Below are 22514 nucleotides of genomic sequence, written 5' to 3'. Positions count from 1 at the left end.
TGTTCTAACACCATTTGTAACCAAATTGGTTTTAGTGCAGATTGGTCTAGTGAGCCTCTCTCTTTTGTCTTCCCTTTCCCTTTTGATAGAGATTTGAGTGAATGAGATTTCCAGGGGGACATGCTTCAACTGACTGTTCTTCTTGGACAAGACTTTTCCTTTGGCTCTTTCCTGTACGACTCTATTGAAAAACAGCTGCCCTCATCCAGTTGGACCAATATCTCCAAGGGAAAGTCAGGAATATAAGACCTGTCCCTGTGCTTATTCATTTATTCACTTTATTCACCCAGCAAATGTTTATTAAATACTTCCTGCTCTAGGGGAATAGGAACATTTACTTATTTCTGATATCTGGCAGAAGAATTTTTTTTCATTATAATATTTTATTTTTCTAAACACATTCAAAGATGGTTTTCAACATTCACTTGTGCAAAATCTTGTGTTCCAAATTTTTCTACTTCCCTCCTCCTACCCCTTCCTCGAGACAGTAAGCAATCTGATATAGGTTAAACGTGTAATTCTCAGTAGAAGAATTTTTAAGGTCTTCTTAACCTCCCTTTTTGTCTCTCTCCTCCCCAGTGGAATCAGTCATAGAAGTAGATTTCCCTTTGAATGTTTTAAGTCCCAGCATAACTCAAACAGGACATAACAACCTATAATAACTTTATTATTATTTATCAAATAAATATCTATTATTATTTAATGACTACTTTAATAACTGATGTTAGTGTATTTCTCAGTAAGATATGGGTTGCAGGACTTGAAGACTCAAGAGTGCTGAGGTTAAGGGCTCAGAATATTTTTTTATTTCCATAATATGCCTAAGGAAATCTTAGAGGGTTATTGGGTTTATCACAAAAGCTCAGATATGGAGTTCATGAGTTCATGATCAAATTTGTTGTCTTCTGAGGACATTTGAGAAATCCCTATATGTTCCTAACTCTTCCCAATTGATTTCACCTGGGTTGAGATTTTCTCTTTGACTTCTTGGCATGGGGTTGGCTTAGAGCCCTCAACTTGGGGTTTTCAGATCTAAGTTTTTATGTGACATTTTCTGGCTGTGCACACTGGGCCAAGTCACTCCTTTCAGATTCCTCCCATGTAAAAGTTGAACTAGATTATCTCTGAACTCTCTTGTACATACCATAGTCCCTGGTTAACTGATTCATTTTGCCCTGGAATATTTTTGTTCTTTAGGGTTTAGTACAGGTATGCCTTGGAAAAGAGAGATTTTGAAAAAAAATTTCAGCTCTAGTTGTAACTAAGTAAGACTTCTAGTAAGACATCTTTTCTCCCATCAATTCTACTCATCATAAGCCACTTATGAACAGGCCTGTTAGATAGGTTGGCAGTCAGGGCCATTCCAGACCTGAGTCCCCAGGGTTTGGAATGAATAGTTCTGGCCTTGAACTCAGTATCTTCACAAAGATGGACGCATATACTCACAGGCCTTTTTACATGGGTGAAATTGGCTTGGCCCCATGGGTCTAGGTCTAAACTGGGTCAGATCCTTCATTATCCATGGTCCTGAAGATCTAAAGGGAACTAGTTAAATTCTAGGTTCCCACTGGAAAATTTATATCAGAATTTTACCCTAGGGAATTCAATTCTGCTTAGATTTCTGACCCCCTCCCCATTCCCTAGGCCCTTCACCCTTCTTGGAATCCCCTGGAGGCCTGTTCATACCTTCTAGCTTCCCTAGGCAGCTGTTGGAAGATCACCATGGTAACTCTGGGGCTCTATGATCAGAAGGACCACCTGTTGGAAAAATAGGAGCGTAATAAGAAAGGACCTTTTTTCTCCTTTCACTCAGACAGATTTTGCTGAGATTTCAAGTGAAAGTGATTGACCCCAGGTTGGAAACATGATCTTGATAGGCAGTCATGCTGAGAAGGGCAGGTGGAATTGCCCATTGGAGGCAATTTTCTCACCATAAGTGGTAATAATTTCCCCTTAAATGCAAACTTAGAACTTTATTAGCCCTTTAAAGATGTTTCTTTCTTGTGGGGGAGCTGCAGCTTTAATGGTTCTCCCCTGAGGTTGAACAGCACTTAGTTTCCAGGGTCAGAGGAGTGTGGCTGGAGAAGCAGCTGTTTCTTGTGCTCTGAGCATTTGATTTGAGGGCAGTGGCCTAAATATGGGGCCATCCGTGGCTTTTCACACCCCATCAGAAAGCAATCTGACAGGATAGAACTCCAGGGATCTTGGCAGGGGCTTTCATTGTTTGTTGTCTGGACTACTTTTTGTTAAAATGGAAGAGTGACTAGAGTATTTGGGGGTACAAAGGATGAAGAGGCTGCAAGTGATATTGTTGGGTACAAATAGGAGGACTTCCTAGGATGCTGGAAAACAGCTAAATCAAGTGATAACTGATTAGTCCAATATTTCTTCTCTAGATATCTAAGGGAATACATTAATCAGAATTGGGCTGGAGTATCCTATATCTGAAATGGGGAGGGGGACATCCAGCTTGCTAGAGATTTCTCCTAGGTCTCTCAACTTTAACGCATTTAGAGAATTAAAGAAAGAAGTAAAAATAAGCCCCCCCCCCCAAATCACAAAAGACACATATAAAAATGAAAAAATCTCAGGAGGAGGTGGTAACAAAATTCCACAAAAATGGCATAGGGCATTGAAAACAACAATGAAGGCAGATAAAGAAAGCAGAATGACGGATAATTTGGTTAAAACAGAAAAACAAGCTCAGAAAATAATTAGAAAAAGATTTGGAAAAAATGCAAATGAAAGCAATGGGTTTAGAACACCAAATAAGAAGAAATCTCAGGATTAGTGAAATTCTAGAAAATTTGAAAGAAAGGATAATCATTAAGACTGATTTTGGAAAATTGTATGATAAATTTTTTTCAAAGTATTGGATTTGTTGTTGAGGGAATTGATTTGAGTCCCATCTCAAATACTTAATTAGCTTTGTGAGCCTGAGCAGGCCATTAAACTCTCAGAAACTGAATTTCTTCAACTGTAAAAATAGAAGACGTAATACATATACTCCCAGCTTCATAATGTAGTTATTGTGAGCAAGCCTTAAAACATTATATTGTTATGAGTTACTTTCATTGTTGTTATTATTTTTAGCATTTTAAAGTTTCAAAACCAAATGAAATCCTGTAAATCAGTGGTTCTCAAAGTATGGTCTAGAGAATCCTGGGGATCTCTGAAACCCTTTTAGAGGGTCTACAAATTCAAAAATAGTTTTTATTTCCAATATAGTAAATGTCTATAAATATAACCCAGATAAACAAAAATGCTTTGGAGAGATCCTCAATAATTTTTAATAGGATAAAGATACTGAAAACAAAAGTTTGAGAACCATTGCTGTAAATAGTATTCACAGGAAACTAATAAAGAGAAATTTAGCATTCAACTCACTTAGAAGCACACCATTATCAAACTTCAAAACCACAAAGACACAAGAAAAATCTCTTCAAGCCACCCAGAAGAAGAAACAGATAACTTATCAAAAATCATTGCCGGAGTCTCAGAAAATTAGCTAAAAAACCAGAAATGATTAAAAAATTTTGGATATGATATGTAAAATTTTTAAAAATGTGTCTTATTACCAGAAATAAATCCCTACCCATCTAAATTCCATTGGAAAACAAAGGACAGACATTTAAAACACAAAAGGTCCTCAAAGAATTTATGGAGGAAAAAAAACCATGTTTCAAAACAGCTTTTTGGAACTGAGCTGTGGAAACTCAGTAAGGAAAGCTAAGTACTTGGAACAGTGGCCATTTTTCAATTATGATCGAATTGTTGTTATCTTAATGAAAGAACCTCCAAAGGATACTTAAAAATAACTACATTATTGATTAAATTTATAGAATGATACAAGCTGACCTTGGGGTGGAGAAGGCAATAGAATGGCAAAATAAATGCACAGAACTAAAGGTGATATAATTAAGAAGTTACAGATAAACAAAAGGAACAAAGTAAAGCCAGGTAAATAATTGGCAAAGAGTTGGGATTGGTGGCCATCCACAATGAATGAGAAGCTCTTGTCTTTGTTTTGAAGGCTGGCAAGTCTTAGATAGAGGTTATTTAACTTTTTGTGTCCTGAACTCTTTTGACTGTCTTGTGAAACCTATGGACCTTTTCTAAGAATAATGTTTTTAAATAATTGAATGCTATATTTCTTCTAGATGTTAGTGAAAATAAAGATGTCCATATCCTAATTCAAAGACCCCTTGAAATCTATTATGTGTCCCAGGTAAAAAACCCCTCTTTTAGAGATTGAATTGTTCAATCATTTCAGTCCTATTCGACTCTTAATGACGTCATTTGGGGTTTTTTTTTTTGGCAAAGATAATAGAGTAATTTGTCATTTCCTTTTCCAGCTTATTTTACAGATGAGGAAGATGAGGTAGATAGGGTTAAGTGACTTGCCCAGAGTCACACAGCTTGTGAATGTTTGAAGTCATATTTAAACTCAGGTTTTCCTCATTCCAGCCCTTATGTGCTATCTACTGCATTACCTTGATGCCCATTTTAAAGATATTTAGAGTTCACAGCACAAAACTCAGGAATAAAAAAAATTCTTTCATTGAAATTTTCTTAGTAATAGAAATAATAAAATAAAGTTTTATTCCTTTATCTAATATCCTGTTACATTTCTAATACCAAAAAAAAAAATGTTAAATTTGAAAACAGCAGGATTACATTTAAGTGAATTGAGCTTTCCCTTTAACAAGAAAAAGGGATATAGAATGGATGCAAGAACATAGTGTAGTAGCTGATGTGCTTTTCCCTTGACCTGGAATAGAACCCTGTACATTGGACCTGAGAACTCAACCTTCACACCTAGGTTTTCTAGAATCCAGGCTGCAACCCTGGAAGAAGTGGATTTTTTCATATTTAGAGCTCCTGCTGTAGGGCCCAAGCCAGTTGAATAGTGAATGAGTGCAAACTGGCCCACTTGGTCCACTTTATCTATGGGCTGGCATAGGTTTCAGCATCCCATTCTTTCCACTCTGATATTTTCACTGTGCTGTTCTCCTTTAGAACTTCCACTTCCCTGGAACAAAACTCTATTCCCCTACTTGTATTGTCTTCTGCTGTTAAAATGTAAGGGCAGGAACCTTACCATTTAAAGATGTGTCTTTAATGCTTAGCACAGTTGCTGGCACATAATGCCATTCATTCATATTGCCTAGAGGATACATGTTTAATGCAAAAAGATTTACACAGATTTAATCAGAGACATTTTAGATGACTGAGAAATGGGGATTTAATAAATATTTAGAGAGAACTTAGTGGACATAATAAGGAATTTCCATTCTTTTTAAGCATTCATGGAACATTCACAAAAATGGATTGTGTTCTTGGCCAGGAGTGAAGCCATAAGCAAATTTGGAAAGATATAAATTGAAAATACATTAATGGACACTAATATATTAAAACTAGGAGAAAACAGTGATAGATGATCAATGTCTAGATATTTGTGAGATTTAAAAAAGTAATTTATTAATGCTTTGGTTAAAAAAGGATTTAATAATAGCAGATTACCTTAAAAGATAACAACAACAGAAATAGCACATAACTCAATGTAGGCAGCCAGTTCAGTGCTTAGAGGCAAATTTATAGCTTTGAATCCCTCAATTAGCAAGAGAGACAAAGAATGAATTAACAAATTAGGTCTGCATTTAAAGAACACAGAAAATATGCAAAGTAATACACTAAAAGGAAAGTAGAAAAAGAGGATTATTAAAATCAGATCAGAAATTAATAAACTGGAAAACAAAAAAGCAATTGAAATGACTAATAAGTTATTTGTATAATCAAGAAAGTTGATTAAAAAAAAACCCTAAAACTTTAATTTAAAAAGAGAGAATTAGAAGCATAAAGGAGACATGGTAATGAGCAATAAACTTAAGAAAAGATTTATGCTAATAAATTTTAGAACTTAAGAAATAGATGAATATTTGCAAAAAATATCAAACACCCAATCTGACGCTCTCAAAAACAGATAACCTAAGTAGACCAATCTCAATGAGAATTCAATTAAGTTATTAATGAATCCAAGTTCAAATCCTAGATATCATACTTAGCAATAATAACTGATATTTTTATTGTACTTGCATTTTATAAAGCACTGTATATACATTATTTGAGCATCATAACATTATTTGAATATCATAATATCAGGTTATCTTCTTGTTATTCAGTCATGTCCTACCCTTTAAACCCTTTCTTGACAAAGATACTGAAGAGATCTACCATTTCCTTCTCCAACTCATTTTATAGATGAGGAAACTGAGGCAAACAGGGTTAAGAGACTTGCTGAGGTTCACACAGCTAGTAAGTGTATGAGGTTGGATTTGAACTCCTCAAACAGATAAGGCTTCCTGACTCCAAGCCCAATGCCTTATCCCCTGTGCCACCTACTTTCCACCTAACTCAGTCTGAAAGTATAGGTACCAATAATAATCACACCTGATTATATAGCTCTTAAAAGTTTGCAAATACTTTACATACATTATGTCATTTAGTCCCACAACAACCTTAAGAGACAGGTGCTATAGCTATTATCATCATCCCCTTTTCATAGATAAGGAAGCTAGAGTTCAGAAAAGTGATATATTTGTCCAATGTCACATTCTGACTTCAAGTCAAGAATTCTTTCCACTTATTTTACATCAGGATCAGAGCCAATAGAAAAACATAGCAGGAAGGATGTACCAGTGCTATTATTTATAGACCATTATGATTAAATGAATACACATGAGTGGGATAGTGACTTGCAGAGTAGAGGTCCAGAAGATGGAGGGGAGGAAGTTTTTCCTTATTCTGGGCAAGGGATGGCATGCCAATTCAGGGAATAGCTAGTAGTCCAATTTAACTGGACATAGAGTAAATGAAAACAAAAAAAATAGGAAATAGGGCTGGAAAGTCAGCCAAAGGCAAGTTATGGAAGACCTTAAATAGAAGGTTATATGTCTTGAGTTTTATTTTTTAGACAATAGGGAACCATTGAAAATTTTTGAGCTGGGAAGTAACATGGTTAGAACTCTGCTTTAGAATGATTATTTTGGCTCCTATATGAAGAAAGATTTGAAGAAGAGAATTTGAGATAGGGAGATTCAAAGAAAATTCATAAAACACCATTTAAGGCTATGTGATCCACTTGTGTCTTCAGGTATGTCAATTGGGAAACCCAGTGTCCTATTTAACAGATGGTAAGCATAAGTTGGCTAGTGTGGATCTGGAAGAGAGCCCTTTCTCCTTCCTCCAGGCTGCTCACTGCATGTTCTTTCTTCTTTGCTCCTCTAGGGAACTCAACGGGAACAACATCACTCGGATCCACAAGAATGACTTTGCAGGACTGAAGCAGCTTCGAGTGTTGTGAGTCTTTCCTTTCTTTGTCTTCCTCCTGAATCCCCTGCCCATTTCTCTATTTCCTTGCCTGTTCTCCCCACTTTTGCTGCAAGACTAGCAGGATCAATTTTGGACACAGAAGTGAGATCTGAGAATGTCCTGTTAGGAGCTAAGTCATGGCTCAGATTGGTAGAGAACTATCAAGGAGATTGGAGCCATTGTATTGTGGGTTATAAGGGGGCCCTTTCCAAAGAGGTTACAATCAAAGCAATGATATGGGGAAATGGAGAAAAAAAATCTTTTTTTTGTGCCTTTGAAGTCTCCAAGCCCCTGTAGCTATCTTCCACAGTCTCATGCTATATTAAAGATTAGAAATTATATATATATATATAGGACCTTCATTTAATGTGCTTTGTAAGAATCCTGGCCATATTGAAGGTCCTCCATCTGTGGTCCAGTGATTCTGGGAGTCATTGTAATAGAATGGTCAAGATTCAGAAAACCTGAGTCCAGATCTCACCTCTGATGTCTGCTACTTGTGTGATATTGGTCAAAGGTCTGATGATTCTGGAAGCCATTATGATAGAGTTCCTCAAGACTCAGAAGATCAGGGTCCGGCTCTCACCTCTGATGTCTGCTACTTGTGTGACATTGGGCAAAGTTCTTACCTTCTTTGCTCCTCCAATTTCTCATCTATAAAATGGAGGGGCTGGAGCAGACGGCTTGTAAAGTTCCTTTTTGGTGATATTAGATAACAATGAAGGTCCCTCTAATGCTGATATTCTATGACTCTGTGGGCTCCATAAGATTGACCTTTATGTGTCTAATTCAGGAACAGTAGAGACCAGGTGTGATGTATTTCTGAAGCACCATAATGACATACGTGTCTGATATAGTCAAATGTAAATAGAAATTACAACCAGGCATAAATATGTTTGGGAGCCTAGGGATCCAAGCTAAACACCATAAGATCCCAGGATTGTACATTTACAGCTTTAAGCAACCTTAGAGTCTAACCTCTTCATTATACAGTTGAGGAAACTGAAGCAGACAGACATTAAACCCATTTGACTAGGGTTACAGAGCTAATAATTTAAGTTTTCCTCATTCCAAGCCCAGTCCTCTTTCTGCTAAGCCACCTAATTGTTACAGTTTAAACCATGGCAGAAGAAGAGATGGCAAGGAAAGGAAAGGAAAGGTTAGTTGTAGGAGACCATGGTCCCATCCTACATTTCTCCTGCTTCTTTATTAACATGGTGGTAGGAGTTGGGACATGGAAAAGCAGGACCTGTTAAATTCTGTACTAAGAACAAAGATGTAGTTGTAGCTTTACCATTGCCTTGAAATCTTTCATCCTTTCATTTGGAATATAGGGAGACATGAGATTAGGGAGGGGATGGGGAAAATAAAGAACAAAACCAAGAGCTTGTGTATGGGTAGTGATGATTTGGCGTAGGTGTCTCATTTTCATCCAAAGCAGATGGGGGGCAGTGGGAGGGTTGTGTGATGTCTGCCAGCTGCCAGTGCATTTTCTGCCCTCATAAGCTCTGCCCAGTTGGCACAATCCTTTGCCCACTTGCAGCATCTTGTACTTGCTGCTATACTGCCTGGACATGTGCCCTCTGGGTTGGTGCTAGAGGCTTTGCTGGGATGGACATTCATGCCAGGGCCCGACAGACCAATGCCCCCTGCTCACTGCAGACTAAACTAGGTTTTCCCTTGCTGTATTTGTTATGTGGCAGGGTCTGATTCTGGGAAGAAGCCTTCATTGTTGAATTCAGCAGACTTTAAGGAAATCTCATCCATTCAAGAAAGGTCTTAATAGGAAGCCCTTGGGTGGTGCACTTTGTCATTCCTTCCCTAAGTATCTTGGCTTGAATTTACCTCTTATTTCTTGAAGTACTTGACCTAGAGCAGCCTTTGTCTCTTTGGCTCACCAGACAACTGATGGAAAATCAGATTGGAGCAGTGGAGCGAGGAGCTTTTGATGACATGAGGGATCTGGAGCGACTGTGAGTATTCACAGGGCATAAGGATGGGGGAGAAGTTGGATTTACACAGGACTCCATGCATGAATATTTTTACTCATGGTGTCCCAGCCATATATCTGAGGCTTGTAAGAAAATAGAACAAGAGAAAACTATTCCCTTTCCTTCTTCCCACCAGTTTTGTATAATGTTTTATTGATGCACTTTAAAACACATTGCTGTCATTTCCAAATACATTTCTCTCCTCACAAGTGATAATGGCTTAGCTGACAGTTAGCATTGAGTTATCCAGCAATAGTTTTAATTGGCTATTATATCCTTGCTGTTTGATATGATGCTGATTGACAGTGATGGGGGACACAAGAACATTGAGTGACCCTTTATGGGTCTTCCTCTGCTCACCTTGTCAATGGTTCAGCATAGAGGTCTGGAGGGAATATGTGCTTTTCTTCTCTGAAAAGCAGGGGCAGCAGTGAGGATATTGAAGCATCTTCAAATGGTTGTTGAGTAGTTCCCTTAACTTTCTCTCAAGCAATTGTGGAGGTAGGTCATCCAAGTGGGTTCTTTCATGGAAAGAATGGGACAATGACTTCAAATCACTGGAGTTTGCCAGGATAGTTGTGGTTCTGTTAGACTTGATGGGGAGAATGGCTGGAAGAATATCTTCTAACTGGAGCCTTGATATAAGAGTCATGAATTTTTTTTTCAGCCATTCCCTGACAGGGTATGCAGTGGGTTGCCATCGGATGTACTGAGGTCTCTTCTCTATTCCCTTTCCATCTTTTCTCTGCCCTGATCTGATCTAGGAATTCTTAGGCCATATGGCTAAAACCACCTTTTTAAAGAGAAGGTGATATGAATGAGAAATCTGGAGGAAGAAACTATTCAATGTGTGTGTGTGTGTGTATGTGAAGTGAGGAAGAAGAGAGAATTTAATTCTTTCTGAATTAGTTGTATAGTACCAGACAGATCATTTCATATCTCTGGGCCATTGTTCTCCCATTTGAGAATAAGAATCATAGTCTTGTTTCTTCTTCTTAGGGATTGTGTGAAGGGGAAAAACCATTGTGCTTAGAGGAAGAAGCTACTAGAAATTGAAAACTTGAGGTATCATTTACACTATCATGGTTAAGGAACTTGAAGCTGTCTCTTCCCATTGTTTGGAGATTTACAAAGTTTTTTTTTTCTTTCAAAAATGACTTTTTTCCCCTTAGGAAGACCATTAGAATAAACCCTTTTTACTGACAGGCAGATAGGAAGGTATAGCCATAAACATAACATCTGTACTAGATTGGACCTTTGTGATCCCTGGAGTAGAAGAGCTGACCTGCTTTGTGTAGTTGACAGTTATTTTCCTGGAGTTGATTATAGGCTGATTACAGCCCTAAGGTTAGCCAGCCTGCAATGGCTATGTGATTTTATGGCTGCTGTTAGAAATTAAGAAAAAAATTTGTGTTTTCTTAGTTGTTCACATATTCTAATGATGTTTTGGAGTTCTGTAGCTCCAACTATATGAGAAATGTCTTAAGCTAAAGTGTTCTTGGCACATAGTAGGAACTTAATAAATGCTTCTTGAATTGAATTGAGACCAGGGGCTGTGTTTTACATTTCAGTATATTTTATGGCACCTAGCATAATGTTGAATTTTTAATAGAACTTAATTACATGTAATTGAATGATTCCTTGAATTTCAAAACATTTGACATTTATTTCTGGAGATATCAGACTGTCAGCCTGTGCAATTTTGTGAAAAGGATAGAACTTAGAAATTAAGAGAAACATGGGAAGAGTTGTTTGAATTGATGCAGAATAAAATGGAATCTAAGGAACAAAGTGTATAACAATTATGACAATGAAAATAAAGAGGACATTAAAATGAAACTAAATGTTGAATAATCATAATGACTAATCTTAGTGTCCAACAAAGAGATGTGGAAATACCTCTGTCTTTTCAAGAGAAAGGTGATAGACTATAGATGAATGTTACATGCACTGTCAGATTTGGTGATTGGTATTGTCTAAAAATATTTTTTTGGTTATAAGAATGCTCACTTGATAAGAGTTATCATTTGATAACTTTGGTAATAAGTGTGCTGGAGGATATATCTGAAAGTAGCTGTGATATAAAGACAAAAAGCATTAAGAAAGCTTAGGGTTTTTTTTTTTAATTAAAAGAATATAAATACTGCATTAGGCCATGTAAATTACTATTCTCTTTCTGACAATGATAGCAAGAGTCATTTTTTTCCCAGTAGGGGTAGATACTTCAATAAAATCAATCTGAAAAAGTTAGGTGTATACTTCACGTATCCCAGATTTCCTTTATTGGTTTGTTATGAATCTATTGTTTATAAATGTAGAGCAATAGAATGTTAGAATTATAGAACTTAGAATTTGTCTGATGTAATCTAGAAGAGACTTGTTGAAGATCAGCCAGCGAGGAGACTAATTTCCACTCATTTTCCCAGCTCATTTTGTATCTCTTTAAATTGTTAGCTTTAAACTTTTAATTCTTGAGAAAACAAATTCTAGACGTTTATTGTCTATGGTATAAAATGATGCTTTCTGAAAAACTTTTATTGCTATTTATTTGCCTTTAACCTTATATATGGTTTAGTGGATGGCCATAGTTTTAGAATACTGAGGTGTCACAAACAAGCCCATATTTCCCCAATCTGTAAATATGATTTTATGGACTTCAGTCATAAATTCTCTCATCTTCATTTTTCCAAACAGGAAAGTATTCCTTTTTCAAAGATGATTCTCAGAGACAGATTCTTCATGCTAAGCCTTTATCATTTTAGTTGCCTCCTGTGGAACTATTTCAGTTCTCTTAAGTTGTTTTTTGATTATCCTCCTTTTGTAAGTATAATTTGAAGGATTTTAAAAATCTGAAACATGGAAAAATATCCTTTTACTAAAAATCCTTCTCTGGTGCCTTATTGTAGGATGATGGTGATTCAGGATAATCAAAGGCAGAATCCAAGCTCTGGGAGGTCCTCCTAAGTTGGAAAGATTTTGAGCAGAACTAAGTGACAAAGTGCATGTCTGTCTTTTGGGAACCTGTCTGGCTAAGTTCAGAGAAGCTTTTTACCAGAAGTTTGACCATAGAATAATGAGTATTTTTGGCCACAGAATTCATAGAGTGCCTGCCAAGGCAAAGCATGATTGTGATACAAGTTACTAGAGTATCCTAGTGCATGAAATTGTGCATTCCTTAATCTGAAATATGGGCAGAGAAGAAGTTTTCGTGAAATTAATTAAGAGAGAGAGGAGTCCAAACCTCAAGATCTACTCCAAATTGTTGATAGAATTACAGGAGTTAGAGCTGGAAGACATTAGAATTAATATAGCCCACTTCATTTTACAGATTAGGAAATTGAGTCTGAGAAATGGAATGTGACTTGATCTAGTTTGTGTCCCCTTGTACTTGAAGGCTTTCCTGATCCTCCTCAACTGATAGTAAGGGCTCCCTCCCTCTTAAAACTACTTTATACTAATTTTTAATGTATTATATATATATATATATTTTATATGTATATGTTATCTCCTCTCTAAGAAAGTAAGCCTAAGGAAAGAGACTGTTTCACTCTTATTTCTGCATCATCAGTGCTTATCTGAGTGTCTGGCACATAATAAGTGCTTAATAAATGCTTTCTTGCTTTCTTGTTTGGCCCAAGACTATAGTTAGTGAGTGATCAAACTGGAAGTTGAAACCAGGCCTCTGTCATTTCTAAAATATATAGAGAATTGACTCAAATTTATAAGAAATCAAGCCATTCTCCAATTGATAAATGGTCAAAAGATATGAACAGACAATTTTCAGACAAAGAAATTGAAACTATTCTTAGTCATATGAAAAGGTGCTCTAAATCACTATTGATCAGAGAAATGCAAATTAAGACATCTCTGAGATACCACTACACAGCTCTCAGATTGGCTAAAATGATGGGAAAAGATAATGAAGAATGTTGGAGGGGATTGGGAAAACTGGGATACTGATACATTGCTGCTGGAATTGTGAACAAATCCAACCATTTTGGAGAGCAATTTGTGTATACCCTTTGATCCAGCAGTGTTTCTGTTGGGCTTATATCCCAAAGAGATCCCAAAAGAAGGAAAGAGACCCACATGTGCAAAAATGTTTGTAGCAACCCTTTTTGTAGTCACAAGAAACTGGAAATGGAGTGAATGCCCATCAGCTGGAGAATGGCTGAATAAGTTATGGCATGTGAATGTTATGAAATATTATTGTTCTGTAAGGAACAACCAACAGGATGGTTTCAAAGAGGCTTGGAGAGATTTACATGAACTGATGGTAAATGAAGTGAGCAGAACCAGGAGATCATTATACAAGGCAACAAGAAGACTATACGATGGTCAATTCTGATGGACATGGCTCTTTTCAACAATGAGATGATTCAAATCAGTTCCAATTGTTTAGTGATGAAAAGAGCCATCTACCCCCAGATAGAGGACTGTGGGAACTGAATGTGGTTCTCATCACAGCATTTTCATTCTTTCTGTTATTGTTTGCTTGCATTTTTGTTTTCCTTCCCAGGTTTTTTTTCTTTTTAGATCTGATTTTTCTTATGCAGCATTGTATGGATATGTATACATATATTGGATTTAACATATACTTTAACATATTTAACATGTATTAGACTATCTGTCATCTAGGGGAAGGAGTGGGGGGAAGGAGGGAATAATTTGGAACAGAAGACTTTGCGAGGATCAATGATGAAAAATTCCTATGCATATGTTTTGCAACTAAAAAGCTATATAAAAAAAGAAACCAGGCCTCTGAACTCCCAGTCTCATATTCTTTCTCTCACAATAAAGGACTTTCCTCTCCAGGATTATCTTTCCTAGTCAGGTTACATTTATAGAATTCAGAGTTTCTTCCTTGCCCCTTGGGAAAACTGTAACTATATTGGTAATTTTTCCAGATAAATTAAAACTTCTTATAAGATGACCCATTTAAAAATGCTCTGACAAATGAGTGTCATTTAAATGGACTGCTAAAAGTAGATGTGCAAGTATTTGAACATATGCCCTAAATTCCCTCCTTTCCCTTTTGTTTCTAACTAATTGCCCAAATTTAGGTGAATCTGTGTAGGTTGTCTTTGGTAGCTTAGTTATCTGAATTGGGAGAAGGTTTAGGCTTCAGGATTTTAGAGTTCTGTTAATAATTAAAACTGGCATTTTTATAGCATATATCTAATGTGAAAAGTATAATGGGAGTTTCAGAAGGCAAAAAGGTAGATTTGGGCAGAGTGAAATAGGGGCATAAGAGATATGGATAGTAGGGAAAGGAAAGACAGAGATTCATGGGGATTCTCAATGGAGCCACAGAAATAGATGAATTCCTGAGCAAGAGATGAAAAAGCGTATGTGTTGGAGGTTGGTTACAGGGCAGATGTTGATCTCTTGGTCTGGCCTAATGGTCAAGGCAGTAGTCAGTAGAGTTATGAATTCTGTTTGGTTATTGAGGGCTTCCAAATCCACCTCCATTATAGTATTCTCCCGAAGTGATTATGAGGTCAAGAAAATGGTGTGACCAACAACCCTTAATTCTGTTATTCACATTTTTCAAGTGTCCAGCTGTTAACCAGAAGTAACTGACTTTCCTTTTACTAGACTGATGTCAGTTGAGTGAATGGTTTTCTTTAGTATTTCATAACATAATCACTACAGGGCGCAAGATGCTAAAATGAAAAAAAATCAGCGGTGGGATATGAGTGCATGTGACTGTATGTGTGTACATGTATATTTACACATAAACCCATTATTAGGAAGAGTTGAGATCTCAATATTCTTTCTGTAATAGAGCAAATTTTTCCTTTTCCTCTGAAAAACTAAGTTATTTTAAATTTTTTCTTTTCTTTTCTCCAGACGACTGAACCGGAACCATCTGCACTTGTTACCAGAACTACTGTTCCAGAATAACCAGGCACTTTCAAGACTGTGAGTAACCTTTTTTTCAATTCTTAGAACATTTTTCTGTTCTTGTCATTCTTGGCAGGATGAGTGAGGAGCACTGGGCAGTCAGTGAGGATTGCATCTGTAGAGGCTTTTCTTAAAACTGCCTGCCGTCAGCTTGCCTCTCACCTGGTCAAAAACACTCTTTGAATTCAAGGATCAGACTCTTTTCATAAGAATGATACACTCAAATGTTACTTTAATATAAGAACCCAAGTGGTATGTACTCCTACTCTTAAAAACTTAGGGGAAGGAGAGATCATATTCTTCTAACAGTCTTCCTGGCTACAATAGAATAAAAAAGGGAAACATAATGAGAGCATATGATTATCTTCAATGATATCAGCTTTAACAGGTTGGGCTTGTAATAACCAAACATCCCTGGCTTCCTTTTATATCCTGTTTTGAATCTGGGCCTCCAAGTCACAAACACTTGGATCCAAATTCTGTCTCTGATAGTATCTGTGTGACCCAGACCAAACCATTTAACCTTTTTCTGTCTTGGACAACTCCCCTGGATTTAGAATTGGGATCTGATCTGGCAAAAGGAGTTCCTCGTTCTGACAGCATCACAGATCCTTAGTGTTTTTGCATAGATTTTTATCATCTTTAGGCTTATCTAAACCCTTCTTTCATTTATTTATATCTTAATCTTAATCCCATGAGGCATTAATAAACATTTGCTATTTATAAGACATCGAGTTAGCTCTGGGGAAATATGAGGGAAAAGACAGAGAAATACTACAAATATAAAAAAAAAAACCAAAGATAGTATTTCTCCAAATCTAAAAGGGGTGATCAACACAGATTATTGGTTGTGTTCTAATTTGTATTTTAAAAAAAGAGTAGGAAGTGAAATGAGATCAGATTAGGGAAGGTTTCATGGGAGATATGGCAGATGAACTATGTTTTGAAGGATGGATAATAAAAATAATAGTTAGCATTTTTCTAGCACCTTAAGATTTGCAAAGTGCTTTACAAATATTATCTCACTGAATCCTCCTTGGAGGCAGGCACTATTATTATCTCCATTTTATAAATGAGGAAACTGGAGTACAGAGAAGCTAAATGATTTACCTAGGCTCACACAGCTAATGAGTATTTGAGACAGAATTTGGACTGAGATCTTCCTTACTCCAAGCCCAGTATCCTACCCACTCTGCCACTTTGCTAGGATGTCAAGAGAAGGAGTTGGTGAGGGGGATAATCTTGGAGTTTTAAGACCCGGCTTCAAATGTCAGCCCTGATATTTATTACCTGATGACCTTGGGAAGTCCCTGCACTTTTTTGTGCCTCTGTTTCCTCACCTGTAAGATCTAGTCCCGAGGGTTGGACTAGAGTCTTTCCAGCTCTAGATCTCAGATCCTTAATTCCAACTTATTAGGATCAGCCCACCAGCCTCCTCTTCTAGGATCTTCTCCAGTCCTGTCACTCAGAGTGCCATCTATCCTTCCCCAGCCTTTTGCCATCTGCAAACTTGACAAGCACTTAGTTTAGTACCTGGCACATTGTAGAGAGGTAATGATAAATGTTTGTTCACTGACTGACTATATTTGGAATTTGACCATTGATTAATTCCTGAATAATAATAACAAGTTAGCATTTATATAGCATTTTAAGATTTATAAGATAGGTTTCCCGTATGTCATCATCTCATTTGTTCTTCACATGTGTCCTATTAGGTAGGTACAATAAATGATTCTATTTTACTGTACAATTGTTTAGCCCACATCTCTCCATCTTGTCTACAAGAACTACATGGTAGACTTTGTTACATCTAGGCAAACTCTATCTAGAGCATTCCCTTGAGCTGAGTAGTAGCCTGCCATTAAGGAAGTCAGGTTGATCAGGTTTGACCTCTTGATGAAGCTATGCTGGCTCCCTAGTTCCTTTTCTGGTTGGTCCCAAACCATCTCTTTTATTAATGTTTTCTAGAATGTTGCCAGTAATTGAAGTTAAGCTCAATGGCCTAGGGTCTTCAGACTTCTCATTTTTGTTCCTTAAAAAAAATTGAGTCAGTATTTGAACTTCATTTACGCCACCCTTCTCCTGTTCTTCAAAATCTTTAGGAGATAATGACATCTGCTGAGCCTTTCAGTTTCTTGGGATAAGATTTGTAGTCAATTATTTGTTCTTTATTTCCTTAAGTTTCAACTCTCTTAACCTTTGTTTAAAAAAGAATTTTTAAATTTTTTTTTAATTAACAAAAATCTCCTTCTTACCCCCCCCCCCATCGTTGAAAACAAAAACAAAACCTTTGTAACAAATATACATTGTCAAGCAAAGCAAATCTCCCTTGACTTTCTAAAGAAATTCAGATTTCATTCTATGGTGGATAGAGAGTCCATCATGTCTCTGTGAGGAGGAGGTGGGTAGTGGGTAGTGTCCTTCACCATCCATTCTCTGGAATAATGGCTGGTTATTGCATTGTTCTTATGGCTTGCAAAGTTATTCATTCTATCCTTTCCAGTCCAGAGATTACTTGTGAGGTATTTGTAAAGTGTTTTACAAAGCTTAAAGTCATATGTAAATGCTAGCTATTAATATTACTCTCAGAGGACATAGAAGAGTTCACAACATGAGTTGTGAGAGTGCCACATTTTGTCATCTGTTATCACCATTTAATCGCCCCATGTAGAGCTTCTGTCTCCTTTTTATCCCCCTTTATCTGATGTAACTAAAAAAAAGCTCTTTTTTTGTCCTTGATATTCACCACCAATCTCCACAAACTAAACCTTGATGCTCTTGACTCATGGAGGTCTGTGCCTTTGTAAGCATCCTCTATTACCTGCCTTTGCCTTCATTTTCTATGTATGTCTTAAAAGTTTAAGTTGGCTGATGAGTTCTCTGTCCACCTGCATCAGTTTCTTTAGGCAGGTTTCCCCCTTTCTTCTTTATTGAAATTGTTGGTGTTTGAGCCTCAGAATTTCATTTTGGAAAGCTTCCTATTCCTCCTGGCTTAATTTATTCATGGAGAATTTTAGGCCATTGGAATCAATCCTTTGAAGCCTACCATGTTAAAATCTATAGTGTAGATTGGATTATTCCTGCCTTTCCTCTCTTTCTCTATCATAAATTCTAGAATGCAGTCATTTTTCCCCCCATTTTCTTTAGTGATGTATTCTTTTATCTTACAAACACCTGACATAGGTTAGAATTTCTTTCTTCCTCTTTGTATTTTTTCTTCTTCTTTGTTTGTAATTCTGTCATTCTTTTCAAAGAATAATTAATTTGTTTTGTCTGATAATCTGGAGAATAGAGAAACATCCGTCTGTCTCCTTTACCTTTTCTTCTAGGAGCAAGACCAGTCTATACTTTGAAAATTCTTAGCAGTTACTTGGCAATAACAGAAAGACAAACATGCATTCTAGGAAAGTTACTGCAAAATTCCCCATGGCCTCCATAAATCCTCTGTAAGTGAGATTCACAGTCTAGGTCTAGTGGCTATTAACCATAGCTGTCTTTCTCACTGGTGTCTCTACCCACTCTACTTCTTTGTATTTCTGTTTCCTAAAGCAATGTTGACCATGAAGACAGCTCATATAGCAGCAATGTAACCTGATGTCTTGGAAAGGGCATTGTGTTTGGAATCAGGGAATATGGGTTTGAATCATAACTCTTCCAACTGGTGTGATCTTTGGCGAGTCAGTGAACCAGCCTGGAGGTCAGTTTCCTCATTTGTGACTAGATGGGTATCTTCCAGCTTGAATCCTGAGATAAATATTCAAAGGCAGAACATGTCATTCCCTTAAATCATTGTTATTGCCATATTTTCTTCATTATTAACAATACAGAGTTATTTAATGTCTACACAATAAATATCCTATTCAAAATGTTGGGAACATCCTTGTTTCTTTCTTTCTGAGATGACATAATAGAAAAGATATGGAAAAAATAATTGGCAATATAAGACATTATGTGACAAGGGTTAAGTCAGTAGACTAACCTAAACATAGTTTCTTTAGCATAGGGCATGGTTTCCAAACTTATCAACTTGTATGGCTCAAGTTTTGCTTTTGATTGTATGACCTCTATCTTTGTTCTATTAAATTGAGTCTGGATTTTTTTTTTGGGGGGGGAGGTCTAGCCTCTTATGCCATATCCTCCATAAAGCATGAAATTATGTTGTTTTTCAATTATTTCAGTTGTGTCCAACTCTTTGTGACCTCATTTGGGATTTTTTTGGCAGAAATATTGGAGTGGTTTGCCATTGCCTTCTCTGGCTTATTTTACAGATGTGAAAACCGAGGCAAACAGGGTGAAGTGGTTTGCCCAGAGTCATATAGCTAATAAGTGTCTGAGGACTCACATCTTCTTGATTTCAAACCCGGTGCTCTATTCATTGCATCATCCACTCTCCCCAGTACTTCCTACTTATAGCATCCCTTTTCCAATGAGAGGTTTTTACGACTGAGTTGGAATTAATACAATTACTTTACCTGGGAGTTGTGGGCATTTTCTTAGAAAGGCCAGTAGCCTCATGATTTGTACAATATATTTTTTTTCGTCCAGTGAATCCAAAGCATCTCAAATTAACTTTTCCTTGGGCATTCGTCTGCAAAGATGTTTTCTGGACATTTGTTCTCCCTGCTGAGGATCCCCTTGTTGACTTTTTTCCTGCTTTGAAGTGACTTTAATGCTACTTCATTTCTTCTATGGTGTGAAAGAGGTACCTCGGGACCTGAGCAATTTCACCGAATCACTCCCAGAGAGAGAAAGGACAGTCCCAGAAAAATCTGAGTTTGGGGGTCCTGTTTTCAGTATTCTTATGAATAATAACCCTGAATTCCGATTATACATTATATGACTTCTTTGTTTTTGGCTAACTTCACAAAGTGGGTTACTGTATCTCTTTATTTTTCAGATAGGGAAATTGTAGCTCCTAATTTCTGTGAAGGAAATAATTTTCCCAGTATCATGAAGCAAGTTAGTGGCAGGTTGGAGGTTACAGTGGAAGGCTTTCCAAGCTCCAGGGCATTGCTGAGCTAATAAGTCTTCTGCTCTGCTAGGTCTCACTAGTGTAAAGCATTGACTAGGGGGGAACTTCCCTCAGGGCTCACAGCTGCCTTGGAGTTGAGCCAGGCTGCTTCCCTTAGTGAGGTTGAAACAGGCTTATGTTGCCTATGGAAGTGTATCCATGTATAAAGTATAAAGTGTATCAATGTTTCACTCTATTTGGTGGGATCGATCTTGGATTTTAGCTCTTTCCAAAGCAGGAAATTTTACATTCATTTTGAGAGACTGGATGGCTTGATAAAAAGAGCACTGAATTTGGATCAGAAGTCCTGGATGCAGACTGACTTTGTCGACATTTGCAAGTCACTGAACCCCCTCTGTAAAATGGGTATAATAGTACCTACCTAATAGAATATTTGTGAAGGCAACATTTTGCCAAACTGGAAACATGATTTACATATAATTGTTTTTTTACCCTCACCTTTGATTATATTGTTGTAGGGAGCTCTCAGTGAGGAATCTCCCTCTGCCAAACAGATTGTTGTTCTTGAGTTATTTTTTAGTTGTGTCCAGCTTTTCATGACCCTATTAGGGTTTACTTGGCAAAGATACTGAAGTGGTTTGCCATTTCCTTCTCATTTTGCAGATAAAGAACATGAAACAAATAGGGTGAAGTGACTTGTCCAGAGTCACACAGCTAAAAAGTATCAGGAAGAGGAGTCTTCCTGGCTCCAGACTTGGTGCTCCATCCAATGCACCACTACTGTGGGTGGACCTATTTTGGTGAATTAAGGGCAGAACATGGATGAGAATGGTAAAGGATAAGCATGATGGATGAGTTATGAGCCACATTGTTGGAAGGTACATTTTTGTCAATGAGATCACAGAATCATAGGAGTGAGTATTTAATTGTCATATAACTATTTGTGGATCCACGAATATACATTTCTTCATAGGGCGTGGCCAGCAGACAAGATCAGATTATTGTAAAGGTCAGAAAAATGGGAAACACTAGGTCTCCCAGAGAATATACAGATATTTGTCCAATGGTTGGTAAGGTAATCTACATTATAAAAGTACTTTTCTAAGGAGGAGTGTGGCAGGAGATGTGGTGAATGAATAGTTGTGGGAGAGAAGAGTACTTGTTTATGTGGAAATTCTGCTTAGTAGTTTGACAACAATATTCATACTTTTCTTCTGTGGAAGTAATTAATTTTTGATTCCTAGGAAGTGATCTGGGGTATTACTAAATGTTTAAAAAGGGAAGTATGTATGTATGTACACATACTTTAAGTTAAATTTGCATCATTAACATTTTCTTAAGTCTAGACAATCAACAAAATAGCTTTGACTTGTAATGATTTATAGTGACCTCAGGTATAAATGCACAAACTGAAATTTTAATTATGGTTAAATGAGGGTTAGGTTTCAATTAAATTCTCAAATAGATTAGAACTGGCTCCAGCACAGGCCCAGAAGTGATCTTGGAATTTCTGCATGGAACGGTATTGCCATAATTCTAGAGAGAAATGGAGCATTTCGTGCATTTCTGGTGAGTCTATCAGGTGAATTGATGTGAAAATTTTACTTCATCAAAGCTAGAGGGAATTGGGTAGAATTTCATCCACCCTGGACATCTTAGAGCATCTTGACATTTCTCTTCCATTTTTTCTGCTCCATTCTCCACCTGGAATAATTCTATCTGTCCCAGAAAACATGCTTCCCTACCTAGGGGAATTAATTCACTTAGTTTGGACTTCCATCCTGTAGCTAAGCTTGATTGACCAATAAGTGAATGAGTATAAATAGACCCTAGATCATGCCTCACATCCATTCACCTTGAACATCTTTGGATATCTTGTCAGCTGCCTTGTTGTCATAAAGTACCATTGTTCCATCCCCTCCCCTTCCCATCCCCCCACTTTCTACCTCTTGCCTTGGGAACAGTAATCAAATTAAATCAATACTACTATTGCTTCTGGAAAGGACATGACAGTTCTGATGCCCTGTGGTTCCACTCGAAATTCCTTTTACTTTCTAGACAAAATCTTGCTTTTCTTGTCACTATTTCTCTAGATGTTTTGACTTTTCCTAGTAGAAAGTAAGGTCCTTAGAAAGAGATATCTACTTTTTTTCTTTTTTAAATCCCCAGCATTCTGTATAGTAGATACTGAATAAATTTTCTTTCTTCCATCCTCCCTCCCTCCCTCCCTCCCTTTCTTCCTTCCTCCCTTTTTCTTCCTTCTTTCCTTCCTT

At 37.0% G+C, this 22514-nt stretch overlaps 1 protein-coding gene across 2 annotated transcripts in view; it reads left to right on the top strand.

Moving 5' to 3' along the window:
- SLIT1 (slit guidance ligand 1) overlaps positions 1-22514 on the top strand; it is a 245809-nt gene that overhangs the window by 16877 nt on the left and 206418 nt on the right. Inside the window, exons 2-4 of one of the 2 annotated variants that reach the window (XM_031956186.1) lie at positions 7288-7359; positions 9273-9344; positions 15216-15287. In XM_031956186.1, coding sequence (XP_031812046.1) covers positions 7288-7359; positions 9273-9344; positions 15216-15287 — 216 coding nt within the window. The remainder of the gene's footprint in view (positions 1-7287; positions 7360-9272; positions 9345-15215; positions 15288-22514) is intronic. The other variant, XM_031956187.1, reaches the window with a different exon arrangement.

This window comes from Sarcophilus harrisii, chromosome 2, assembly GCF_902635505.1.
Source record: "Sarcophilus harrisii chromosome 2, mSarHar1.11, whole genome shotgun sequence".
NCBI classification, from domain to species: domain Eukaryota; kingdom Metazoa; phylum Chordata; class Mammalia; order Dasyuromorphia; family Dasyuridae; genus Sarcophilus; species Sarcophilus harrisii.
Note: the sequence above shows the minus strand (reverse complement) of the source record. Positions and strands in the feature narration are given on the sequence as shown.